Source organism: Trichogramma pretiosum, unplaced genomic scaffold, assembly GCF_000599845.2.
Source record: "Trichogramma pretiosum strain Unisexual culture from Peru unplaced genomic scaffold, Tpre_2.0 scaffold75, whole genome shotgun sequence".
NCBI classification, from domain to species: domain Eukaryota; kingdom Metazoa; phylum Arthropoda; class Insecta; order Hymenoptera; family Trichogrammatidae; genus Trichogramma; species Trichogramma pretiosum.
The window spans coordinates 723708-746561 of NW_019641613.1; the positions used below are offsets into that span (position 1 = coordinate 723708).

General features: G+C 39.0%; 3 protein-coding genes across 3 annotated transcripts; all 3 read right to left on the bottom strand.

Moving 5' to 3' along the window:
- Positions 1-5612: 5612 nt before the first annotated feature.
- LOC111693606 (ankyrin-1-like) lies at positions 5613-7333 on the bottom strand. Its single transcript, XM_023458705.1, has one exon. The coding sequence runs from the start codon at positions 6642-6644 to the stop codon at positions 5940-5942; it is 705 nt and encodes a 234-aa protein (XP_023314473.1). The 5' UTR covers positions 6645-7333; the 3' UTR covers positions 5613-5939.
- A 1316-nt stretch (positions 7334-8649) lies between these two features.
- LOC106653581 (ankyrin-1-like) lies at positions 8650-10475 on the bottom strand. Its single transcript, XM_023458704.1, has 3 exons — positions 9732-10475; positions 8827-9640; positions 8650-8737 (listed from the first exon to the last, which is right to left on the bottom strand). Exons 1-3 carry the CDS (start codon positions 10224-10226, stop codon positions 8691-8693), a joined length of 1356 nt encoding a protein of 451 aa, XP_023314472.1. The 5' UTR covers positions 10227-10475; the 3' UTR covers positions 8650-8690.
- A 931-nt stretch (positions 10476-11406) lies between these two features.
- LOC106653637 (ATP-dependent RNA helicase HAS1-like) lies at positions 11407-14036 on the bottom strand. Its single transcript, XM_014373155.2, has 8 exons — positions 13842-14036; positions 13710-13766; positions 13252-13614; positions 12843-13157; positions 12460-12770; positions 12223-12375; positions 11980-12150; positions 11407-11899 (listed from the first exon to the last, which is right to left on the bottom strand). The coding sequence occupies exons 1-8, from the start codon at positions 13927-13929 to the stop codon at positions 11618-11620; spliced, it is 1740 nt and encodes a 579-aa protein (XP_014228641.1). The 5' UTR covers positions 13930-14036; the 3' UTR covers positions 11407-11617.
- Between the last annotated feature and the right edge of the window lie 8818 nt (positions 14037-22854).

Below are 22854 nucleotides of genomic sequence, written 5' to 3' on the forward strand. Positions count from 1 at the left end.
GGCTCGGCTCACGAAATATCACGGGCGAGGGATGAGAAGCGCGTAGCGTGTGACCTTGATTTCAAAACGAGTCCAGAATAAATCGTCATTGAAGAAAATGATGAAAATTTTTCTGCTATCCCCTTGGACACGTGTACTCGTTGCATTTTTGAATTACCGTGACGAATGTACAACGAAAAATTGATACGAAAGAACGAGCGACCAACGGGGTGAAAGAAAAAACGATCTCTTCGAAATGGAAAAACATCATGCCGATATAATTGAGTATATTTGCAAGGGTGCGTTGTGTATGTGCCATCCACCTGCCTGGTATAGCGCGGATCTCTGTTGCTGTTGCTGCTGGACGGACAGTTGCGTTCTTGCGGTACCGCCAAATACGGCGCGAGGAGCGCACCGAGCCCACAGACCAGGAGAGCAGATTCGCAGAGTCGGTCGCGTACTACGCGCGCGCGTGTATCGTTCGGAAAGCAGTCGATCTGAAATTCGCGTTGATAGCGGCGTATCTCATAGTTTTATCGAATTGGAGATGGAGTTTTGTAATTATCCAACACGGATTTATTTCAAAGTGTTCATTAGAAATTCGTTTCGGTCGAATTGTCAAGAGAAAAAAATTGCATCTACGGTCAGTCCAGTGCATCGAGGCGTGTACGAATACAAAAAGAAAATCATACATAATTACAAAGATCAAGACATTTCAAACGTATCGTTGAATTCAGACAAAATCTCAACACGCATAATCGAGTTCGTGATACAAGAGGAGATGAGCGGTGAGACTCAAGACTCTCGCTCCAACTCCGATACAAAGAGCAAAGTGCAACGCTCACACGCGATATCTCTCACGCTATAACTATATAAATGTGCGTACGTATGCTGGAAAGAAAGAGGTATCACACACACATATCTACACAAACGCGTGCGGAGAAGAAGAAGAAGCAGCAGCAGCGGCAGAGAGAGAGAGAACACGAGCTCTCGAGGCTCATATTCTCCTGGATGCGTCGAGCGAGTAACTTTAGTCAAGTGTGACCATCGTCGCGCATCGAGCCTCCCGCTATAGCTTTTTTCTAACTGTACTCGCACGCACACGTATATATACGAGAGAGATCGAGCTTATATATATACGCCGCGACGCATTTTACTTTCAGAAGGAAGAGACGCCGCGTGCATAGTGCATAGTGCAGTGTATAGTTTTACCCGAGTGTATATGTACACGAGAATGTATGTACACCGCCGTCGCGGGAAAATGATCGCGCGCCGCGTTCAGCCGCGCCCGGAAAATTATACATTACATCATCGCGCGAGGCAATGATGTATCTCTCGTAAGAGGGAAAACGCGCGTTACGAATCCGGGTTTTTTTTTCGAAAAAAAGAAAGGGACTGTCGACTTCATCCGCGGATCCCTGCAGCGCGCTGCACCTCATCCATATACTCGAGGGCTACCTATAAAATACCCAATCCCACGCACGCGGAGCTAAAACGAAATCGATTGATCGAAATCTCGCCCGCACGCACCCGCCACCAGCAGCACCGAATCCGCGGACGCCTTTGGTTTCCCCGAAGCGCGGAAATTTCAAGTTTTTCCCTGAAAAATGTTATATATCGAAGCAGGAGAGCAGCAGCGCGCCGAAGCCGCTTTAGCACGAGACTCGTCTATTTTGCAGAAATTTCCACGCTTTCCTCCCCCCTCGCGCGCGCGTCGCCTCGCCGCGTCGTCGTGTGTCCGTATACGTATATATGCCGAGTGCTGTGTGCAGTGTGTCTGCGCGTGCGGCAGATCTCTCTCTCTCTCTCTCGCGTTGCTGCTGGTGGTCGGACGGCGCCAACATACACACACACACACAGCCGCCGCCGTCGCGTCGCCGGCCTCTCTCGAGCACACTGTGGACATGTAAACGTTGCGTCTCTCTCGCACTCTCATCTCTCTCTCTCTCTCTTTTACTCTTTTGCGTGCGCGCGCGCAAAGCAAAGCTCGATGCTGCCGTGGATGCGCAGGCTCCGAAAAACCCCCCCGAGAGAGAGAGAGAGAGAGAGAATGAGGGAGAGAGAGAGAGGAAAGTAGCGCTGAATGTATAACGGGCGCGTGTACGACCCTCTTCCTAGGGGATTCATCCCGGCTGTACGGAGCTCGCGTTAGAGAGGGAAAGGCTCTTCGATCTGGTGTCCGAGCTTTCACTTTATTTAAAACATATAATATGATGATCGTCGTATCTACGAGGAGGATTGGCATTTATGATTGATATTGTAGGCGTCCGGTTTTTATAGTTGTACTCTTCCATTGAAAATACATAAAATGTTAGATAAAGTCAAGAGCCGAGAATTGAATTCCGGACTTTCCTGCCTACGGGGGCGATGTATATCATGTAGAGTTCTTTATTACGCCATAAAACCAGATAGACGACTTCGCGACGTCGAGGAAAAGCCTCGACTTTACTTATCAATTACATCTCGTTTTACAATAAAGATTGACGAAAAAAGAACAAATAAATTTCCTCCAGTAAGAATCTCTGACTTCTCGAAATAGAATCAAATTATAGCCGCGCGCGAGCGTCGAGCTGTACAGCAGCAGCAGCAGCGAGTCGTTTATCTCTGCCTATAGATATACCGTACCTTATACCAAGTATGTATACACAAGTACCGAAAGCGAAAAGTCAGATTGACAATCAAGTGACAATACATTTTGTCGAATACCAGGCGAGCACAACGAGCTTAGAGCTTGGCCGATATATATCGCCGCTCGGCTTGACGCGGGCCGCTCCGTAAGCTCGAGAGGCGCGATCGTGTGCCAAACATGTATTTACATATACGCGTTATAAGTGTGTTATATATATCACGCACATGCTTACACGCACACACACACACACACACACACACATGCTCAAGGTCTCGTGGTGTTATTACGTACCGGTGTCTCGCGTAAGTATATTATAACGCGTTAGACTGCATCAGTTTCGACGCTGGGGAGTATAATAATCGCGACATTGTATCGTATTAATGTAGGCTATAAGAGAACAACTTGAACGCTAAAGAAATCTAATGAACGATCAGTTTTGTACGTTGCTATCTCGAATTTTGTGCATTTGAAGTCTTTGAATTTTTGACGAAATGAAGAAATTGGATGAAGCTCTCGGACAAGTTTGTCAATTGCAACGAGCTTCAAAGCCCCTTTTGATTATTCGTCAAGTGTCACAAAATTTTCACTTTTACTTTCAACCATCCAACCCACAGTCATGTTTCACGGTGTATAATGAGGATCGAATTATTATGCTCGTGTACGGAAAATCAAGCCTCGGGCGGGAAAATGAAAGCATCAAAAACAAGTATTAAAGATCATCGTTAAGCTTCGAACACGCACCAGATTTTTCTCGATATAATTATTTCCAAAATTTCTGCGATAGCAAATGTAGAAAATGCCGCTACAATGCCGAAACGAAATACCAGCGCACACTACATACAATTGATTAAAAAACGCATCACGGGGCGTACATCAAATTATTATACCATCATCATCCATCCTCCACACGGGCATCGGGGTGTCTTCGCGCTCCATCACGCGCGCCAATTTCCATCCTCCGATAACGCGCGCGACGATAAACCCCGCGGGCGATATCTCTCTCGCGGCCAAGGTGGTGGGTGGAGTCTTTCGTTGCATTGTACCGCCTTTAACAAATACTTGGAATTAAGCGAACATGAGCGCGTCGGAGGTGCAGTCGCATTCCTCGCTCACAGCGGCAGCGACGAGCGGAGTCGCGCCAACTATTATATACTACTACGGCGGCGGCGGCAGCGGCAGTGGCAGCAGCGGTAGTAGTGCGAGAGAGGCACGTGTGCTGTGCTGTGTATATATAAAGCAGACAAGCAGGCGCAGCGTGCGAACTTTCCCTACTTCATGTTCGCCTGTCTACGCAAGAGTCAAGCCTGACCCGGACTGGGGACATGGCTCTGTCCTCAAGGAAGGTCAACGGACCACACTAGAGCTTGTACTGCTGCTGCTCATGCGGTGCATAGCGAGCGCAATGTACTACGGCCTATACGTATACACATTATCATTGTACTGTGTATGTATGTGTGCATATGTTTGCAATTGTACCATCAAGCTCGCGTGCAGTATACGGCGACTTTATATATATTCGGACCGATGTATAAAAAAAGCTTATTGCATCAATCCTATTGCTGTATTTTTTACTAATTATTTTTTTTGTGTGCTTTTATTGTCGAGTAAATATAGATCAACGAGGGTATAATTATCGCCTATGTACTGTTGTAACGCGTTGCGAAAAAGTGAAGCTCGATGGGACGTCGTGTGTCACTGTACTTTCGCTCCTTCTCTCTCTCTTACATTGACGGAAAGTTAAGGGGTCAAGTTCATCGTTTCGCCGTGAGCTCGGCTATATATATATTATATGTATATGCTCCGTATATCGTGCTATATGCCGTATTATATGTTTGGGAGTTTACTCACGATGGCGATTTGAGTTGATATAGGAAAACTAAATGTTTTTTACTTGAATTTTATACGTTTTGGTGTGTGGTAATTTCGAGCTTTTCGCATTTGTTTTCATTTGATTTTCTTACACGAATTACGGATTAAAGGCTCGTAACAGAGATTGATGTGAATTCAAATTTCGTCGCGTCTAAATCGGCGATTCGAAGTAAAAAGATTCTTACAGGGTTGATAATTGCTTGACTAATTTTCCAAACATAAAACTCTGTGCAAATGAAAAAAAGCTCCATGAATTACGATTACGTCAAGCAAATTTCAACTGATTCATTCATCAAAATAACCTACCTTCGAGTCTTAAATATCCTTACCACAATTGCTTTTATCAAAAGGTGAATTTTTAATCAATTTTTCCCGTCTCCGTTCCACGAGTCAACTAAAACGCGTGTATATGTTGTACGTGTGGCCGCGCTCGAGAGCTCCTCGACTTTCCTGGCGCTCGGATACGAGGCGCGAGCAACAGACATCTTGCGTGCCTCGCGCTCTCTTCAGCTGGCCGAATGAACCGCGGACCTCGACGAGCACCGCGTCGAGGCAGGCGTGTGTCGTGCACTGCGCGCCGCAACGAGATCGACCGGTCGATTTTGCAGCAACTTTAATTCTCGTGCCAGGCGTGGGTGTGGGTGCGCGCGCGCGAGTTTCGGAGCATATGCAGTGACAGATGTCGGTGCTAAAATTTTGTATGCATGCAATTTACCAGTTACAGGTCTTTATTTTGGGTCCATAAAGTTTCATAAACCAAAAATGTTAATTTTAAGATAGACACGGCAATTAAAAAATTATTTTAAAGGTTGAAAATAAGTAATATAAATGTAATCAGGAACAACTTGGTAATATTCAAAGCAGCAAAGAGGAAAGGATTGAAAATGATTGAAGTCGCTTCTTACGCGCATGTGAGTAAAGTCGTATGTTTGGTTGCTCGCGAATTTTCTGTGGCTGGTAAACTTTTTGCAAGTGTCAGGCTGGTAGAATTTTTAATAACAGTTATTTACCTGAATTTAATTATGTCAATACATGTCAATACATGTCAATACATGAAAATTTAATAAACTTTACTAATTTTCTTTATAATTAATGTCAGTAGTAGCTATATTAAAAAATAAATATGTTCATTATATGAATGTTCTCAATTGGTTTATTGAATTTTTTTTTCATTATAGTAAATTAATGATTATTACATATGTTAAGGCTGATCTATAAAGCCTCATGATATAATACAGGTTTCCATGGATTTTCAATCGTTTCTAAACATAACTTGGTATTTTAAAATAACAACAGTGGCAAATGCATTCATTTATTTTAACACTCATTAATAAAGAAAACAACAGAGTCTGAGCAGCAGAGTGTGCAGCCTAACATGTTCGAGGCTAAATGTTCTATTTGATTCTTGTCGTTTTTGATCTTGAAGAATATTAGTTAATTTGTAGAAATATCTTTACCCTCTTTAACACATCTTCTGACCGGCGCCTCTTTTTAGTAGCGATTTGACACCCCTTGGTTGCTTATGGTACCGAGCATAATGCAATGGTGTGAAACCATGAATGTCTTGAGCATCGATCTCTACCTGCAGATTGAGATCTTCATTGATCGTGAGGAATGTCTCCGTAAAGTTATCATCCCAAATCATGTGTAGAGGTGTCACTCCGTATTTGTTAGCAAGATTAGGTTTGGCGCCTTTTCGCAGCAGAAGTTTGGCCACCTCTTTGTTGCGAATGAGTACAGCATGATGTAGTGGCCTAAAACCATCCTTGTCGCCGGCATTGACTAGCAACGGCTGATCAAGTTCGTAGGCGATGCGGAACAACATCTCCGCGTTCTCAATATCATGGACATAATGAAGAGCAGTGAGTCCCTCCCTGGAGGCCAAGTTCGGGTTGGCGCCTCTTCTCAGCAGCGATTCAACTATATTTGTATTTTTGTTGTGCCACAGGGCATAGTGCAGCGGTGTGCAGCCGTTAATATTAACTGCGTCTATATGAACGGTTTGATTCGCACTGTCGTTGAAAATGAGAAAAAGGCGCAAGGAATGACTGAGTTTATCATAGTCGTGACTGCATATAATGTGCAGAGGAGTTTCTCCAGCTTTGTTGGGCAAATTAGGATCGGCCCCATTTCTCAGCAGTTCAATCATCACCGATGCGTGGAACATACCCTCCACAGCCAAGTAGCGGCGAATTACCTGTTTGTGGCACGATGAGATTGGGATCCACCCGGCCGAGCTCCAGGAATGCCTCGACGACCTCGTCACAGGCAAACTTGCAGGCTACGTAGAAATGCGTCTCGCCGTATTCGTTAATGTAGTTCACGTCCCACCTGGCGTATATTTTGAACAGAAGGGTGATCGATTCCCTGTGGATTACGTAAGTCTCGTCTAATTTATTAACGCGATGCACTGCTGTACGGCGAAGCAGCAATGGCTCGCCGTCTTCACCGAGTTCGGGCTCGTCTCTGTAGCCGGCGCTGATCACAAATTTGACGAACGATAACTTTTTAACATAGCGTTCACCATTGTTGATACACACTCCGTGAGTAGCCAATCCATCTCGTCGTTATCAAAAAAGTCGCGAATGTTTGGAAGCTGGCCCTTCCAATCTTCCATCAAGGGATAAAGTTGACGGAGGAATTCACGTCGCTCATCTTCGAACTCCCAGTTGACCTTTTCTCGCATACTTTTTAATTTTTCCAAACAACACTTGTCGTCAGCCATCTTCTTAAACATTCACACAAACACACTATTGCTTGTATATTTAGAATGTTCGTTAATTTTCACGACAATCACTAATTGGTATCTTGGGCAATTGTACAGCCAAAAAGAGGGAAGAAAAGAATTTCGCTGCTATCGATTCGATCTTTCTTTGTTTAGGACTCTGCTGTGTCGTAACGTGAACTGAATTACTGAAGTGCGGCGTCATAACGTGTGTGCATTCCGAATGGAAATCCCGGAACACTCTCTTTGCGGAATGCGGCGCTGTACTTCGCTGTATGCTCGTACACTGAGCGTCCGTCACAATCTCGACTTGTAACCTTGGAAATGACGAGTTGAGACTCTATAAGATTGCGCATATACAAAGCGATATGTGAGTCGTTACCGATGATATACGAAGAATAACGAAAACATATTGTTTTATTTCTTCTTATTCTGAATTCTAAAATTATGTAATTTTAAAAGTAGTGCGTAACTAGAAAGCTGTATGTTTCATTTTATAATTTTATTGTTTTTCTTCAACTCAAAATAATTATCCATTTGGAAATGATTAAATACAGTACAATTTTAAATTAAAAATTATTAAACAAAATATTTTACGATGAAAGGCTTCTCTAAAATCAGTAAATTCTTCCACTAAAATTGAACCTGCTGTAAAAGCAAGATTGTAAATAGTTGAAAATAGGCTTATGAGTTTAAAGATGCAATGTATATTGTAGTATGTTGGATTATTTAGTCTTATTTTATGGAGATTATTTGTCATAGTTGATTACAGTATAAGCATATTGATGTTGTTTAGTAATTAATTGTAAGATATGAAAATAAAATGGTGTTTCGGGCCCTTTCCCTTCAGAACTTACAAGTTAATCCGGATTCGACTCATGTTTTAAAAGAAACGGTAACTGTTTAGCCTTACTTTGATAGAAATGAGATCTATACCCAAGAAAATAGATATTTATATATCTTCTTTGTCTCTGCTATGATTGAAGGGTAAAATCATTTAAAGGAAATGTTTCAGTCAAAATTGAGAAATTGCAAGCTACATGATATTTCTTGTGGGCGCATTGATCAACAATATTAAGAACTACGCAAGTACATCAATTTAGTTGTTTGATCAACCGTATAATTGTTTAATCTTGTATTCAAGTAATAAAATAAAGTGCCTTTCATTTGATATCTGCTGAAAATATCAAAATGATATTTGAAATGACGTATGTTACACAAGACAGCCGTAAAATTGATCAGATGCCCAGATATTCATAATTTGATGTTCTTATGAGTAAAGTTAACTCATCATCTGGATCTCCTCACTGCTGTTGATATATATATTTTTTTAATAATTTTTCTAATTAAGCGTTTTTTATTCATTTTGATACATTTTTATTTCATGAATTTTTGTCAAAAGTAATGGTACACTACATTATGTATTTTTAAATAAAAAAGTCTTGATTGATTATATAATAGGAATGGAAAATGCTGATGAAATTATTCCTACATTATTCGTGGAAATATTTTTGGAAATTCTTCGAACTTGTCGACTAGAAAAACAAAAAATTAAGGCAAGTTATTAAAAACGGCAGCAAAAAAAATTATAATTACGAAGGGTACAATTTAAATATGAAAATACCTTTTTCAAGGTCATCTTGAGTTTGGCTCTGCTCTTTTAAAACGATCTCGACCGCGGTGCACATTCTCAACAAATCCTCGTTTTTCAGCTGATCAAGGAATACTTCGCAAAAGACAGTTGGCAGTCTATGGCACGACAGCGTCGACAAAAACTCGTTCGCCCAGTGCTGGAAAAACATCTTCGACAATATCGTGGATTGGTGTGCACCACAAAAAGGTCCGGCTGTCGCCTTGTCGTCAGTCTCGCACATCGCGCAGTATTCTTTGTATCCATCCTCGTACACAATTTTACGAGGTTTTCCGATGTGAGCGAAGAATTTCATGATAGTTAAGGCGTCACTTCGACTCAGCTCGTAGCCTCTTTCCTTGAGGATCTCGACGATGAGCAGGACGTCCGTGGCAAGTCTGGCCGATCCACGGAAACTTAAGATGTTGTAATCCCGTCGAAATTTCGAGCCAAAGTAAGCCTCGGTTGGGAAAACGAAGCTGGACAGATCGGCACCTCGATCCAAGAGTGCTTCGACCACGAGCGGCCGAATATTCGCCACAGCCCATTCAAGCGGTGTCCGGCCTTTCTTGTCCCGGGCGTCCAATTCCACCGTTAGATTTTTTTCATCATTGATCTTGAAGAATATTTTGTCTGTTAGAGGAAATTCACTCAAGCTAAGCATGTGCAGAGGAGTGAATCCATCCACATTCGCCCGATTTTGATCGGCGCCGCTATCCAGAAGCAATCGAGTCACCTTCTCCCAGCAGCGTACCACGGCCAAGTGCAACGGCGGATAGGCGAATTTTTGAGCCAGACAATCGGGATCCTTAGCCCGTTAATGGCCGTATGACACAGAGCTTGCTCACTGTCGGAGCCACAGAAGAAGAAGAAGAAGAAGAAGAAGAAGAATCGGGATCCTGGCCGAGCTTGAGAAATTGCCCGACCACGTCGTCGCAGCCAGCCAAGCAGGCCGCGTGAAAATGGGTAAATCCATCCTCGTCGATGTAATTCGCATTGAACCAGTTGTAAATCTTGAAAAGTTCGCGCACGCAGGCGTAGTTCTTCTGCTTGGCCGCCCGATGCAACGGTGTGGTGCGACGCAAAATTGGCTTGCCCTTTTCATCCATTTCGGGCTTGTCTCTGTAGCCGCAGCTAGCCACGAAAATGACGAACGGACATCCCAAATAAAGATCGTCGATGTTATGCATGTGATTCAAGGACTCGGTGAGTAACCAATCCATGTCACGGGTTCGAAACATGTCTCGAAAATTCGGAAGCGGTCCTTTCCACGTCTTAATCATATTGAATAGAAGATCGTGAAAAAATGGATATCTCTCCTTTTCGTTACTCCAATCGACCTTTTCCCGCATGGTCTGTAATTTTTTCAAACTACTATCGTCGTCTTGGGCCATCTTTAATTACACTATAGCACACTTGAACGAGTTACCGTTTAAATTGTGTAATAGTCCAAGTCGAGAATCACTTGTTACCGTAAAAACGATCTTCCTTTGTTGTACGCTGCGGCGTCGTACGGTGCGTCGTAGCACAGGCCAAAGTCTAAACAGAACTGAACGATCGCTACGCCATTGGCAGACTGCACAGCGCAATGTGTATGCCGTCGGCTCACACAGATTCTTGAGAAACGAATTGAGCCATGCGCCCGCAAGCAGTAACGTATAAAACATGTATCGCACAACACAAAGTTCGAGATCATATAGGACTCACGATGTTTTTAAGAACGCATGGCCCGATGATGATTGTTACTTTTGCTGCCGGTGCCGAATTCATTGTATGCTGAACGCACGGCACTTAGTGCGCGTTTTTAGCTGCTGAATCAATTATTATCTATTATAGCGTTGAATTAAATTGGCACGCAGATCGGGAAGTTCACCTTTGCAAACATTGATTTATCTTTGTCATGCACCATGAACTTGGTTTTCCTCTATTGAAACGACCTCGACTGCAATTGTCATATCCTGAATAATCCTCGTACGAAAGATTATCGATGATTGTTTCGAAGCAGAGAATCGGCAGCTGGTGGCGCGTTAACGTCAAGAAAATTCCAGCGCCCAGCGTCAAAAAAATTCTCGCAACCTCTTCAAGGAAAGGTGCGTCAAATGCAATTCTTTCATATCTTATCGTCAGTGATCAGTCTGACACATAGCCTCTCGTGTAATGCACATTGTGAACAAAAGTACGAAAATAAGCGAGGCTTTTTAAACTTAGCAAAAATGTTCGTGATCGTCAACTTCACTTTGATTCGATTCGTATCCTCTTTTCTTTAGTCATTCGACGATAGCCCAGCGCATTAAAAGTTGCCAGCAGCGATACGTGATCTACGCGTCGATTTCTCTTACTCACTGTATACTCCGCGTCATGCACGTTCTCCTGGCTAATCAAGTTGCCTGCCTAAGCAGTAATTTATAAGCATGTATCGCATGACTTGAAGAGAGATATGAAGTTTTTTTACTCGTGTAACATACCCAGGACTTCATTGGGGTGCATTAATTAATTGATTATTTTTTATGAAAATACTGATCAACATATAAATGCTTACGCTTCGAAGAACAAATTTTTATTGTAAGCAAGAAAAAAGCTTTTAGTTTAGGGCATTTATCATAAAAAAATTTATTTACACATAAAATTTGTACAATATGTTAACAGTTCACAAATATCATTAAATGATATTTCAAATAGACTAGAAATAGATCAGTCACTGGACACTTCATAAGTTCCCAAGATTGGATTAGTGAGTTCTGAAATACAAATGGTACATTCATTTTAAATGCACTTAAGTACTGCTTTAACGTTTAAATTGTTGGCCTCCGTTGCTTTTGTTGTTTCGAAACGCATTTGTACGCTTATTTCTGCGAGCTGCATTTGAATTCTTGTTTGATTGGAAAAGGTTGCCACCGACGTGTGGTGGTGCTTCGAGTCCGAATGATTTAGCTAGTTTGGCTAAATTCAAAGTATTTACATTAAATACATTTTTTAGACTATGGGATTTATAAGCTCGCAGATAAGAAATATAAGCTTTTTTCGCTAATTCCTTCAATAAAGTGTTGTTGGAAATTTCCTTCTCTAGCTGAAATTTCATTTTAGATTAAAATTCAAAATATCTAATGCTTGAAACAATGAAATAAAAAAAACTATTTGAATGCCTACCTGAAGTTGAATTTTCTTAAATTCCTCCGGATCAACCTCCAATTCTTGAATAGGAACTTTGGCTTCTTCTAAATATTTTAAGAATCCTAGCTCTTCTGATCGTAAAACCAATAGTGCATTTCCACAATTACCTTCTCCACGAGCAGTACGACCAACTCTGTGAATATATTCCTTGAAAATAAGAGTTTAGTATTATTTTAAAGTAAAATATAATTTTTCATCATTACTTTTTCTTATACATACTTTTGCATCATTTGGCGGATCATATTGAATAATATAATCAACATTAGGAATATCTAAACCTCGGGCTGCAACATCTGTACACAATAAGATTCCAGACGATGCTTTACAAAATTGATCAAATGTTTGTGTTCTTTTATTTTGTTTTTGATTTCCCTATAAAATGCATATCATAAGTAATACATAAATAGCTGAAAGAAAGAAGTAAATTTTTGTTCAAGAGTTTAATGAATTACTTACGTGAATACACATGACTGGTACTGTTTCATCCATAATCAAATTCAAAATTTCATTATGAAATTTTACAGACTTGCAAGAAATGAAAAATACCATAATTTTCTTTTTAGGATTTTGTGCTAAGAAGGTATACAACATGAGAAATTTCTTTTCACTATCTACTGTAATATATCCTTGCGTCAATCCATCAACTGTAGCTTTATTTTCATCATCATTTACACCAACAAAAACTAACTCTTTTTTTAATGCAAGAGTTGTCAATGCCTTGGTTTTTTCAGTTTTTGTGGCACTAAAGAGAATTGTTTGTCTTTCTTCTAAAATAAAAAGTTAACATTCAATTAAAACCATAGAAATAATTTAATTAATATTGCAAAAATAGAACTTACTAGGAAGAAGTTTAATAATCTGTTTTAAATCTCTTTCAAATCCAATATCTAACATTCTATCTGCTTCATCAAGAACCAGGCACTGAAGATTTGAAAATGTGAAATTTGTCGCATTTTGTAAATGATCTAGTAAACGACCCGGTGTGGTTACAATAATATTTACACCAATTTTCAAATTTTTGAGATCTTTTTTGGTATTTGTACCACCCATCATAAGACAATGAGTATGATTATGGTATTTCATCAAGTCCTTGAGAATGCCATATATTTGTATCGATAGCTCACGAGTTGGAGAAATAATTATACATCCAGTTCCTATGAACCAAGGAAAAGATAAAAAAAAAGAATAGGAGGTTATATGTATATACATTTTTGAAAACAGTAGATTTAACTTCTGAGATAGTCTCACCTTTGGATGGTACAAATTTATGTTTATAAATCAATTCCACAACTGGAATGAGGAAAGCTAAAGTTTTTCCTGAACCTGTTTTAGCCGCACCAACAATGTCGTGTCCTTCTAGTAAAGGAGGTATTGATTTTGCTTGAATTTCAGTCATCTGCGTAAAACCCATATCTTTGATTGCTTTCAAAGTATTATTACTAACTTTATCTTTCAATGAAGAAAAAGATTTATCTTGCGTAACATCTGAATGAATAGATGAGTTGAGTACTATTGAGGTAGACTGAACATTGCAATTTTTTTTCCCCTTAGTTTCCTTTTTTGCACCGGATACATTTTCTTTTCCTGCATTTGACAACTCAACTTTGCTGACTTCATGCGTGAATTTGCTTTTCTCTGTGTAGAAAAATCATATCAGTTTATAATTTAATATTATTCAGTAATGTCACTGAAATTAGTTAACCTACTTGCAACTGGCTCATCTTTTTCTTCTACTTTTACTTCTTCACTTTTCTGATTGACAACTAGAAAACAATGAATTTTTGATTAACTTCAATATTATAACCAACCAAGAAAAAATATTTAGAATATATTTGCACCATTAGCTTTTTCACTTTCTTCAACCAACTTCATTTTTTTCTCTTTTATTTTTTGTCTCCTCTTCAAAGCTTTATTGGGAACAGCCATTTTGAAATTTTTTTAATAACAATTATAAGCACAGTAAAAATCAAAGTAAGTTGGAACAATAAAATGTCAGGATCTGCCTCATAACCAGTATTGTCAGAAATGCGACGACAACGCTACTGCTACCTATACCTACACGTGTTTTCTCATGTTATAATGCATTTTGAAGCTGCTTATGATTGGCCTCGAAGATGAAATCGACCCCCACCCCAGCAAGCTTGCTTGCTGTAAAAAATCGATCAAAATTTATTTTTTACGTTCTCAGGAACATTCGATTCTCCATTTTGAACATTTTAATCGACAAATACGACGAGATACATATTGAAAAACTGGTATTTTTTAAAAAACATGGCAAAGATTTTTTTTCGTTCTCTTTCGTTCTGCGCACGCACTATCAGGTATCAAGACGTACTAAATAAGCATTTGTCTATACGTTTGATATTTTTTATTTATTTATTATAAATCTATTGAATATTTTTGGAATCCGAAGTTGAAGGAAAATCCAATTTCAGTGGGGTAAATGTAAATTGTTGGGAAAAGCATAGTTGTAGAATTTGATGGAAATTATGCTTATTATGAGTTTGTAAAATATGTTTTTTAAGTATAAAAATTGAACTTACCAGTACAATAAAATATAAGCAGTGAAAAATATGAATATAAAATACTTTTTTTTTGTTTTAAGAATGTATTATTTAAACTAATGAATTGTTAAATATGTTAAGCTTGTATTCAAGCAAATACTTAGGAGGCAAATTTGGGATTTTTTAAATAAACGCGCTGACGAGGTCCACAGATTTTCCTGAAATACTGGTAAGTTATAAGACCTGGAAAAATAGTCCTAAAGACTGAGTTTTAGACTCTGATATCGCACATGGCCTTCAGAATCCGTATAGATATATATTTCTATATTTATCGATTTTGAGATTTGTTAAAAAACCATACCTGCGCTAATTGATGATACTTTTTTTCTTAAAACTAGCGGCAAAGTTGCGTATTTTAGGGGAAAAATACTTATGTTGAATTACTTGTCAAATTAAATAGTTATTGATGCAACAACTCTACTGTATCAGTTATCACGCCTGACTAATATCAATTTGATTATTGCTCACACTCGATCGCGACGTAATACGTATGTGTAAACGTACCGAGGCTATATGAAGGATCGAACATTTTTTAGATGCATATTGCATATTATATTTTTCTATATCATATACGAAATAATCGATATCAACTTCAATTCCCATTTAAACTTAATTATAGCTATGAAAAAACTATGTAACCACTGTTAGCACTCGAAAATTCATTTGAATTTCGTAGTGTGCCTGGGCTTAAGAGCCGATGCGCGACATCGTATGCGCAATACGCAACGCACATGTTGGAGGCTGAATCGTTCGGAAAATCTAATTTACTTTCTAAAATAAATGCTCATTCATTAGAAGTGTGCATTACAAGCATCAGTCTGTATAAGTTCGTAAAGCTATTCACATCTTCATCTTCTACCTTTCTCAAGTTTTGGTGCGTGTTATTTTCGATCACGTGTTAAGTTTTCACTTGTTTTAAAAATCTTATTTAATTTTTCAAAAACGTGTTTAATCATTTGATTACATCAGTCTATATAAGTGCGTTAAGTGTTCCGAGTACAAATCTATCATGGCAGAAAATAATGTTGAAACCATTTTTTTCAACGAGGAAAATATAAGAGATATGTTAAAAATGTTTCGAGGAAATACTTTTGAAACTGATTTTAAACAAATACAGGAATTAACAAATACGGTAATACGTGATCCATCTACGCTTTTGAAAATCGTATTAGACCAGCAGCTTTTCGAAGTATTTGCATCTACGAAGGAACACGTGGTGTTAAATATTCATGAAATATTTATTGATGGGAAGTCTGCAATTCATTATCTCAACTGCGTATACGAATCGGACTTACGAAGCGATAATCGTCTCATCGATTGTACTTTAGATGATCTCCAACCGGAAAGGGCATTGAGCAAATATCATGCATACGATAAACCAGAAACTAAGTTCGTTATTAATTTTCTTCTGAAAGATTCCGAAGAAAATCATTGCGACGATCATGGATTCACCTATTTACATGGAGCTTGCTTCAGTGGCGATGTCGAGGCGGTGAAACGATTCGTAAGCCAAGGCGCGGACGTTAATGTCGACTCTTACACGTGCTCGCCGCTGCACATGGCCTGCAAGTACCACCGAGTGGATGTCGTGAAGGTCCTGTTGGAAAACGGAGCGGAACCAAATCATCTGGACAAAGAAGATGAGTCGACTCCGCTTCATGCGTTGGCCCGACTGCGTGTGTGCGACTGTCCCGAGTTCTGTACCGACAATATAGACGACGACAAGAAAGAGAAGAAGAGAAGACCAGTCGAGGAGATCGTCGACTTACTCGTCTCGAAAGGAGCAAATATCGAGGCACGAAATGCTCGAGGTTTCACACCTCTGGAATCGGCGGTGTCGCTTTTGGACTATGAGCTGACAAAGTCACTCTTGGAACGAGGGGCGAGTCTTGACAATTTGAGCGAGAATATTACGTTTAGCACAGAACATACATCATCCGAATTGCGTGATTATCCCATTACTTTTTACATCGCTGAGATGATTCGGTTGTTGTCGTCGAATGGATTTTACTGGAAAGTTGACACTCGACTGAAAATTTTGAAGTTTTTTATGAAATATCGCGATTTTTATATAAAAGATTTGATTCGGTACACCGAAAACGGTGAAGTGGATTTAATACGCACTGACCTTTGCCTGACTCCTTATGAAGATTTTGGTTTTTATTGGGATCAAGAAACTGCCGATTACTTACGTAAAAAACGGGCACAATCAAGATTAACAATTCCTTCGCTTATGTTGGCGATGCTCAATTATATTCCTGAAAGCATGTTCATCTACAGTGCACCTTCGAATCGAATCGAAGTTGAAAAAATGAAAGGCATTATGGTGAATACAGACGTTTCGCTGTTAGAAATTTGTCAAATGAGTTATCGGAAAGCTTCATCCATTTTGAGCAAAATAAAAGATTATCGTTTACCAGCATTAAATGGTTTAAAAAACTTCACTCGAAAAATAGTAAAAAAACACATAGCAAACGTTCTGTTGAGGCCACAATTTGAACTTTTGGCCGCCGATCTCTTCATGGCGGATCATTGTCAACTGAAACTGCCGTACACTGCCTGTCGAATAATCGCGGGACACATGAGCGACGAAGATTTGTGGCGCTTGTGTGAGCAGACAAAAGAAAGTGATCTAGAATAAACGACACCTGCCAATGAAGTACACGACTGTTTGAGCAAAGATTTATTTTAATTAATGTAATTTTATTTAATTTTTACACAATGTACTCATATGTAAAAGTGTACTATTACATTCTTTTAATAGCTGTAGTGTTTAATAATATTTAATTATCGCTAAAAATATTTCAATTAATTTGTGCAATTTGTATTTATTATTTCACAGAAACAATATTAGTATATCTCTGACATAAGCAAATATGATTGAAATCATGTTTCGAGTCATTGTTCCTCAGATAAGTATTTTTCATGTAAATAGACGTAAGAAATTTTTAAATAAAGAGAAAAAAAATACAATTTTTAAAATGTTATAATAATTCTTATTTAGAAACTCGTCATTATCCAAATTGATGACTTTGTCCAGATATTGTTTTATGTAAAATTTAATAATTTCTTAGAATCCAGGCTCAAATCGAAGATGTAATGCTTCGTTAAGAAGTTATGGTTGTTTGAAATGAAAAAATGTAGAAATTTGTGGGAAAAATCAACTTCGCATTCATAAAGTAAAATTTTTATGCATCTGATCTTGCAAGATCATGCAAGGGTGAGAATGAATAAAATTTTGTCAAAAACAATTGAGTTTCGAGAAAAAGTTTATAGAAAAGAAAGTCCCGGAATTAATCGAGGATTATTTTGAAACTTTTTGAATATTTATCAATATGATTCTGGGAAATTGAAAAAAGTCTGTCTCGTCATACGTACACGGAAAAAAAGCTCCGTAAACGGTACGAAAACGCTAGTTGTGACAACAAAACTCATTTTTGTAGCCGCTACCAAAAGATTTTAGTTGCGACAACTATTATCCTAGTTGCTGCAACAAAATGGATTTTTGTTGTCCTAACCAAGAAAATAGTTGCCGTAACAAATACATTTTAGTAGCGAGAACAAAAACAAATTTTGTTGTTGCAACTAATACAGCAGTGTACAGATGTCAATAGCAGACACCGTCGGCTCGCGGTAGCCGCAGCGGTATTCGACTGCATATCTTCGTGACAGTTGACCAATTCTTCGTTCGAACGTTCGAAGTTTTAAGCGGGAGAGGGCGCAATGGGCCAGTTAACGCATACATACGCATACATGTGATGTTTGAGCGAGCAACAGACACGAACACGGCAACGAGACGACGGCTGCGACACGCGCCGCAGCGAGGCAAGAGCGAGCGTGAGAGAGATAGAGGTATCTGTCGCTGTACAGGCAGTACAGAGCCGAGAAGTTTTCGTCCGTGCTACGCATCGTAGTAGAGGGGAGCGAACAACTCGCTGAAGATTAATCGGTTCCACTCATCACCAACGTCAAGTGTGCTAATCTGTTGGCCAGGGCAGCAGTTTGGCACGAGGCAAAGTCATCCTTGTTCGTTGCACATCCAAAACCAAACGGCACGACCACTCGCAGTTCATGTGGGTCTTCATGAGCATCGCCTTGGCCAACAGATTAGCACACTTGACGTTGGTGATGAGTGGAACCGATTAATCTTCAGCGAGTCTTCGAGTTTAGTATACGAGGGTCACTGCATGTTGATTTTACACCGAGTAAAAACACTGATAACCTCACACTTCACTAATATCAAAAAAAGGGCCAGCTGCCAACTACCGAGAGTTTGTTCGCTCCCCTCTACTACGATGCGTAGCACGGACGAAAACTTCTCGGCTCTGTACTGTCTGTACAGCGACAGATACCTCTATCTCTCTCACGCTCGCTCTTGCCTCGCTGCGGCGCGTGCCGCAGCCGTCGTCTCGTTGCCGTGTTCGTGTCTGTTGCTCGCTCAAACATCACATGTATGCGTATGTATGCGTTAACTGGCCCATTGCGCCCTCTCCCGCTTAAAACTTCGAACGTTCGAACGAAAAATTGGTCAACTGTCACGAAGATATGCAGTCGAATACCGCTGCGGCTACCGCGAGCCGACGGTGTCTGCTATTGACATCTGTACACTGCTGTATTAGTTGCAACAACAAAATTTGTTTTTGTTCTCGCTACTAAAATGTATTTGTTACGGCAACTATTTTCTTGGTTAGGACAACAAAAATCCATTTTGTTGCAGCAACTAGGATAATAGTTGTCGCAACTAAAATATTTTGGTAGCGGCTACAAAAATGAGTTTTGTTGTCACAACTAGCGTTTTCGTACCGTTTACGGAGCTTTTTTTTTCCGTGTAACTTATTATAAATAATTATAAAAAAAAATCATGTATTTTAAAATGACAGCAAACGGGAAAGTTCACTCTGTGAGCGGATGCGCTGGCTCGGACTGTAGGGATCAAACGACATCGAACAAAATGAAAAGCAAAGCTATAAAAATGAGAAAACATGAGAAAGTATGGAATACACATCGAATTCGAATCGAATCGGAAACACTTCTTATAAGGTGTAAAATAGATACGTAATCCAATAGATCGATAAAAATTAATGTTCAGTAGGGCGGATCGAAAAACCACATTTTTCTTCGATCGATTTGTAATAGCAATAGAACGTAAGTATCACATTGAAAAAGTGAAAAGCCGCGAGGTAGGCGCATACAAATGATATCTTCAGTTAACGCATGAAGCTCGAAGTTTGATTTTCTTAAAAACAATATCATTATGCTTCAGAAATAAATCACAACAAAATTTCTCGGCGTCGGATTGACCGATTGCGCTAAGAGTTTCAGGGCTTGTTCTACATGTCAACAGGAGTTTCTCTGTAAAATTTTAGCCTTCTAGGTGCCTTAGAAGCAAAGATATAGTCATAGGAAGGTTGACAAGATTATTAATTATTTTTTGTATCTCGAGTCTCGACTCGTGTCACTAGCCTGCGGTCGGTAAGACAGTTTTTAGATTAAAACAAACTTGAACCCCAATGATAGTTATATGGTTTTAAAGAATACAAAATTACCTTTTATTTGGTATATTTAAAAAGAGTCAAAGCCCTCTAGAACTGGAGATACAGCTGTTTGAAGTTTTACTCGGAATTCAATTTGAATTTCGTACTACGGACAGGCCCAAGAGCCGATGCGCGACGCACGTGTTGGAGGCTGACTCGTTCGGAAAATTAAATCTACTTTCTAAAATAAATGCTCATTCATTAGAAGTGAGCATTACAAGCATCAGTCTGTATAAGTTCGTGAAGCTATTCACATCTTCATCTTCTACCTTTCTCAAGTGTATAGTTGCGTCATCAGTTTCGACCACGTGTTAACATTTCACTCGTTTGAAAAATCTTATTTAATTTTTCAAAAACGTGTTTAATCATTTGATTACATCAGTCTATATAAGTGCGTTAAGCTGTTTATATCTTTATTTTAACTTCTAACTAATCTGTCTCAAGTGCAGTTGAGTCATTAGTTTCGACCACATGTTAAGTGTTCAGTATAGTAGAGTACAAATCTATCATGGCAGAAGATAATTTAAAAAACAGTTGTTTCAACGAGAAAAATATAAGAGATATATTGAAAATGTTTCGAAGTAATACCTTTCAAATGGATTTTAAACAAATAAAGGAATTGACAAATATGATAGAACGTGAAAATCCATCTATATTATTCAAAAAGGCATTGGACGAGGCGCTTTTAAAAGTATTTATATTTATGAAAGAGCACGTGAAGTTAAATATTGATAAAATATTCATTGACGGAAAGTCTGCTATTCATTATTTGTATAAAAACAAAACGGACTTACAAAACTACAAGCCTTCCTTGCCAAACTTCAGGGGACCACTTCACGTTGAGCAAGACGAAATAAAATGGAACAAATATCATGCTTACGATAAACCAGAAACTAAGTTCGTTATTAATTTTTTTCTGAAAGATTCCGAGGAAAATCATTGCGACGATCATGGATTCACCTATTTACATGGAGCTTGCTTCAGTGGCGATGTCGAGGCGGTGAAACGATTCGTAAGTCAAGGCGCGGACGTTAATGTCGACTCTTACACGTGCTCGCCGCTGCACATGGCCTGCAAGTATCATCGAGTGGATGTCGTGAAAGTCCTGTTGGAAAACGGAGCGGAGCCAAATCAGCTGGACAAAGAAGATGAGTCGACTCCGCTTCATGCGTTGGCCCGACTGCGTGTGTGCGACTGTCCCGAGTTCTGTACCGACAATATAGACGACGACAAGAAAGAGAAGAAGAGAAGACCAGTCGAGGAGATCGTCGACTTACTCGTCTCGAAAGGAGCGAATATCGAGGCACGAAATGCTCGAGGTTTCACACCTCTGGAATCGGCGGTGTCGCTTTTGGACTATGAGCTGACAAAGTCACTCTTGGAACGAGGGGCGAGTCTTGACAATTTGAGCGAGAATATTACGTTTAGCACAGAACATACATCATCCGAATTGCGTGATTATCCCATTACTTTTTACATCGCTGAGATGATTCGGTTGTTGTCGTCGAATGGATTTTACTGGAAAGTTGACACTCGACTGAAAATTTTGAAGTTTTTTATGAAATATCGCGATTTTTATATAAAAGATTTGATTCGGTACACCGAAAACGGTGAAGTGGATTTAATACGCACTGACCTTTGCCTGACTCCTTATGAAGATTTTGGTTTTTATTGGGATCAAGAAACTGCCGATTACTTACGTAAAAAACGGGCACAATCAAGATTAACAATTCCTTCGCTTATGTTGGCGATGCTCAATTATATTCCTGAAAGCATGTTCATCTACAGTGCACCTTCGAATCGAATCGAAGTTGAAAAAATGAAAGGCATTATGGTGAATACAGACGTTTCGCTGTTAGAAATTTGTCAAATGAGTTATCGGAAAGCTTCATCCATTTTGAGCAAAATAAAAGATTATCGTTTACCAGCATTAAATGGTTTAAAAAACTTCACTCGAAAAATAGTAAAAAAACACATAGCAAACGTTCTGTTGAGGCCACAATTTGAACTTTTGGCCGCCGATCTCTTCATGGCGGATCATTGTCAACTGAAACTGCCGTACACTGCCTGTCGAATAATCGCGGGACACATGAGCGACGAAGATTTGTGGCGCTTGTGTGAGCAGACAAAAGAAAGTGATCTAGAATAAACGACACCTGCCAATGAAGTACACGACTGTTTGAGCAAAGATTTATTTTAATTAATGTAATTTTATTTAATTTCTACACAATGTACTCATATGTAAAAGTGTACTATTACATTCTTTTAATAGCTGTAGTGTTTAATAATATTTAATTATCGCAAAAAATGTTTCAATTAATTTGTGCAATTTGTATTTATTATTTCACAGAATCAATATTAGTATATCTCGGACATAAGCAAATATGATTGAAATCATGTTTTGTGTCATTGTTCCTCAGATAAGTATTTTTCATGTAAATAGACGTCAGAAATTTTTAAATAAAAAGAAACAAAATTCAATTTTTAAAGTGTTATTATAATTCTTATTTTTAAACTCATCAACGTCCAAATTGATGAAATTTTTTAATCGCGATCGATGCACACGGAGAAAAGAATGTAACAAATATTGTTAGAATTACAATAACAATTACTATTTTAAATAGTAACGGTGTGTCATCTATATATTATCAGGAATTTTGCTAATATTAAAACAAATATTCTTAAAGGTATTAAATATTTTACTATAAACTGTTACGCAATAGTGTATGGTAAAAATTTCACCGTCGTAAATT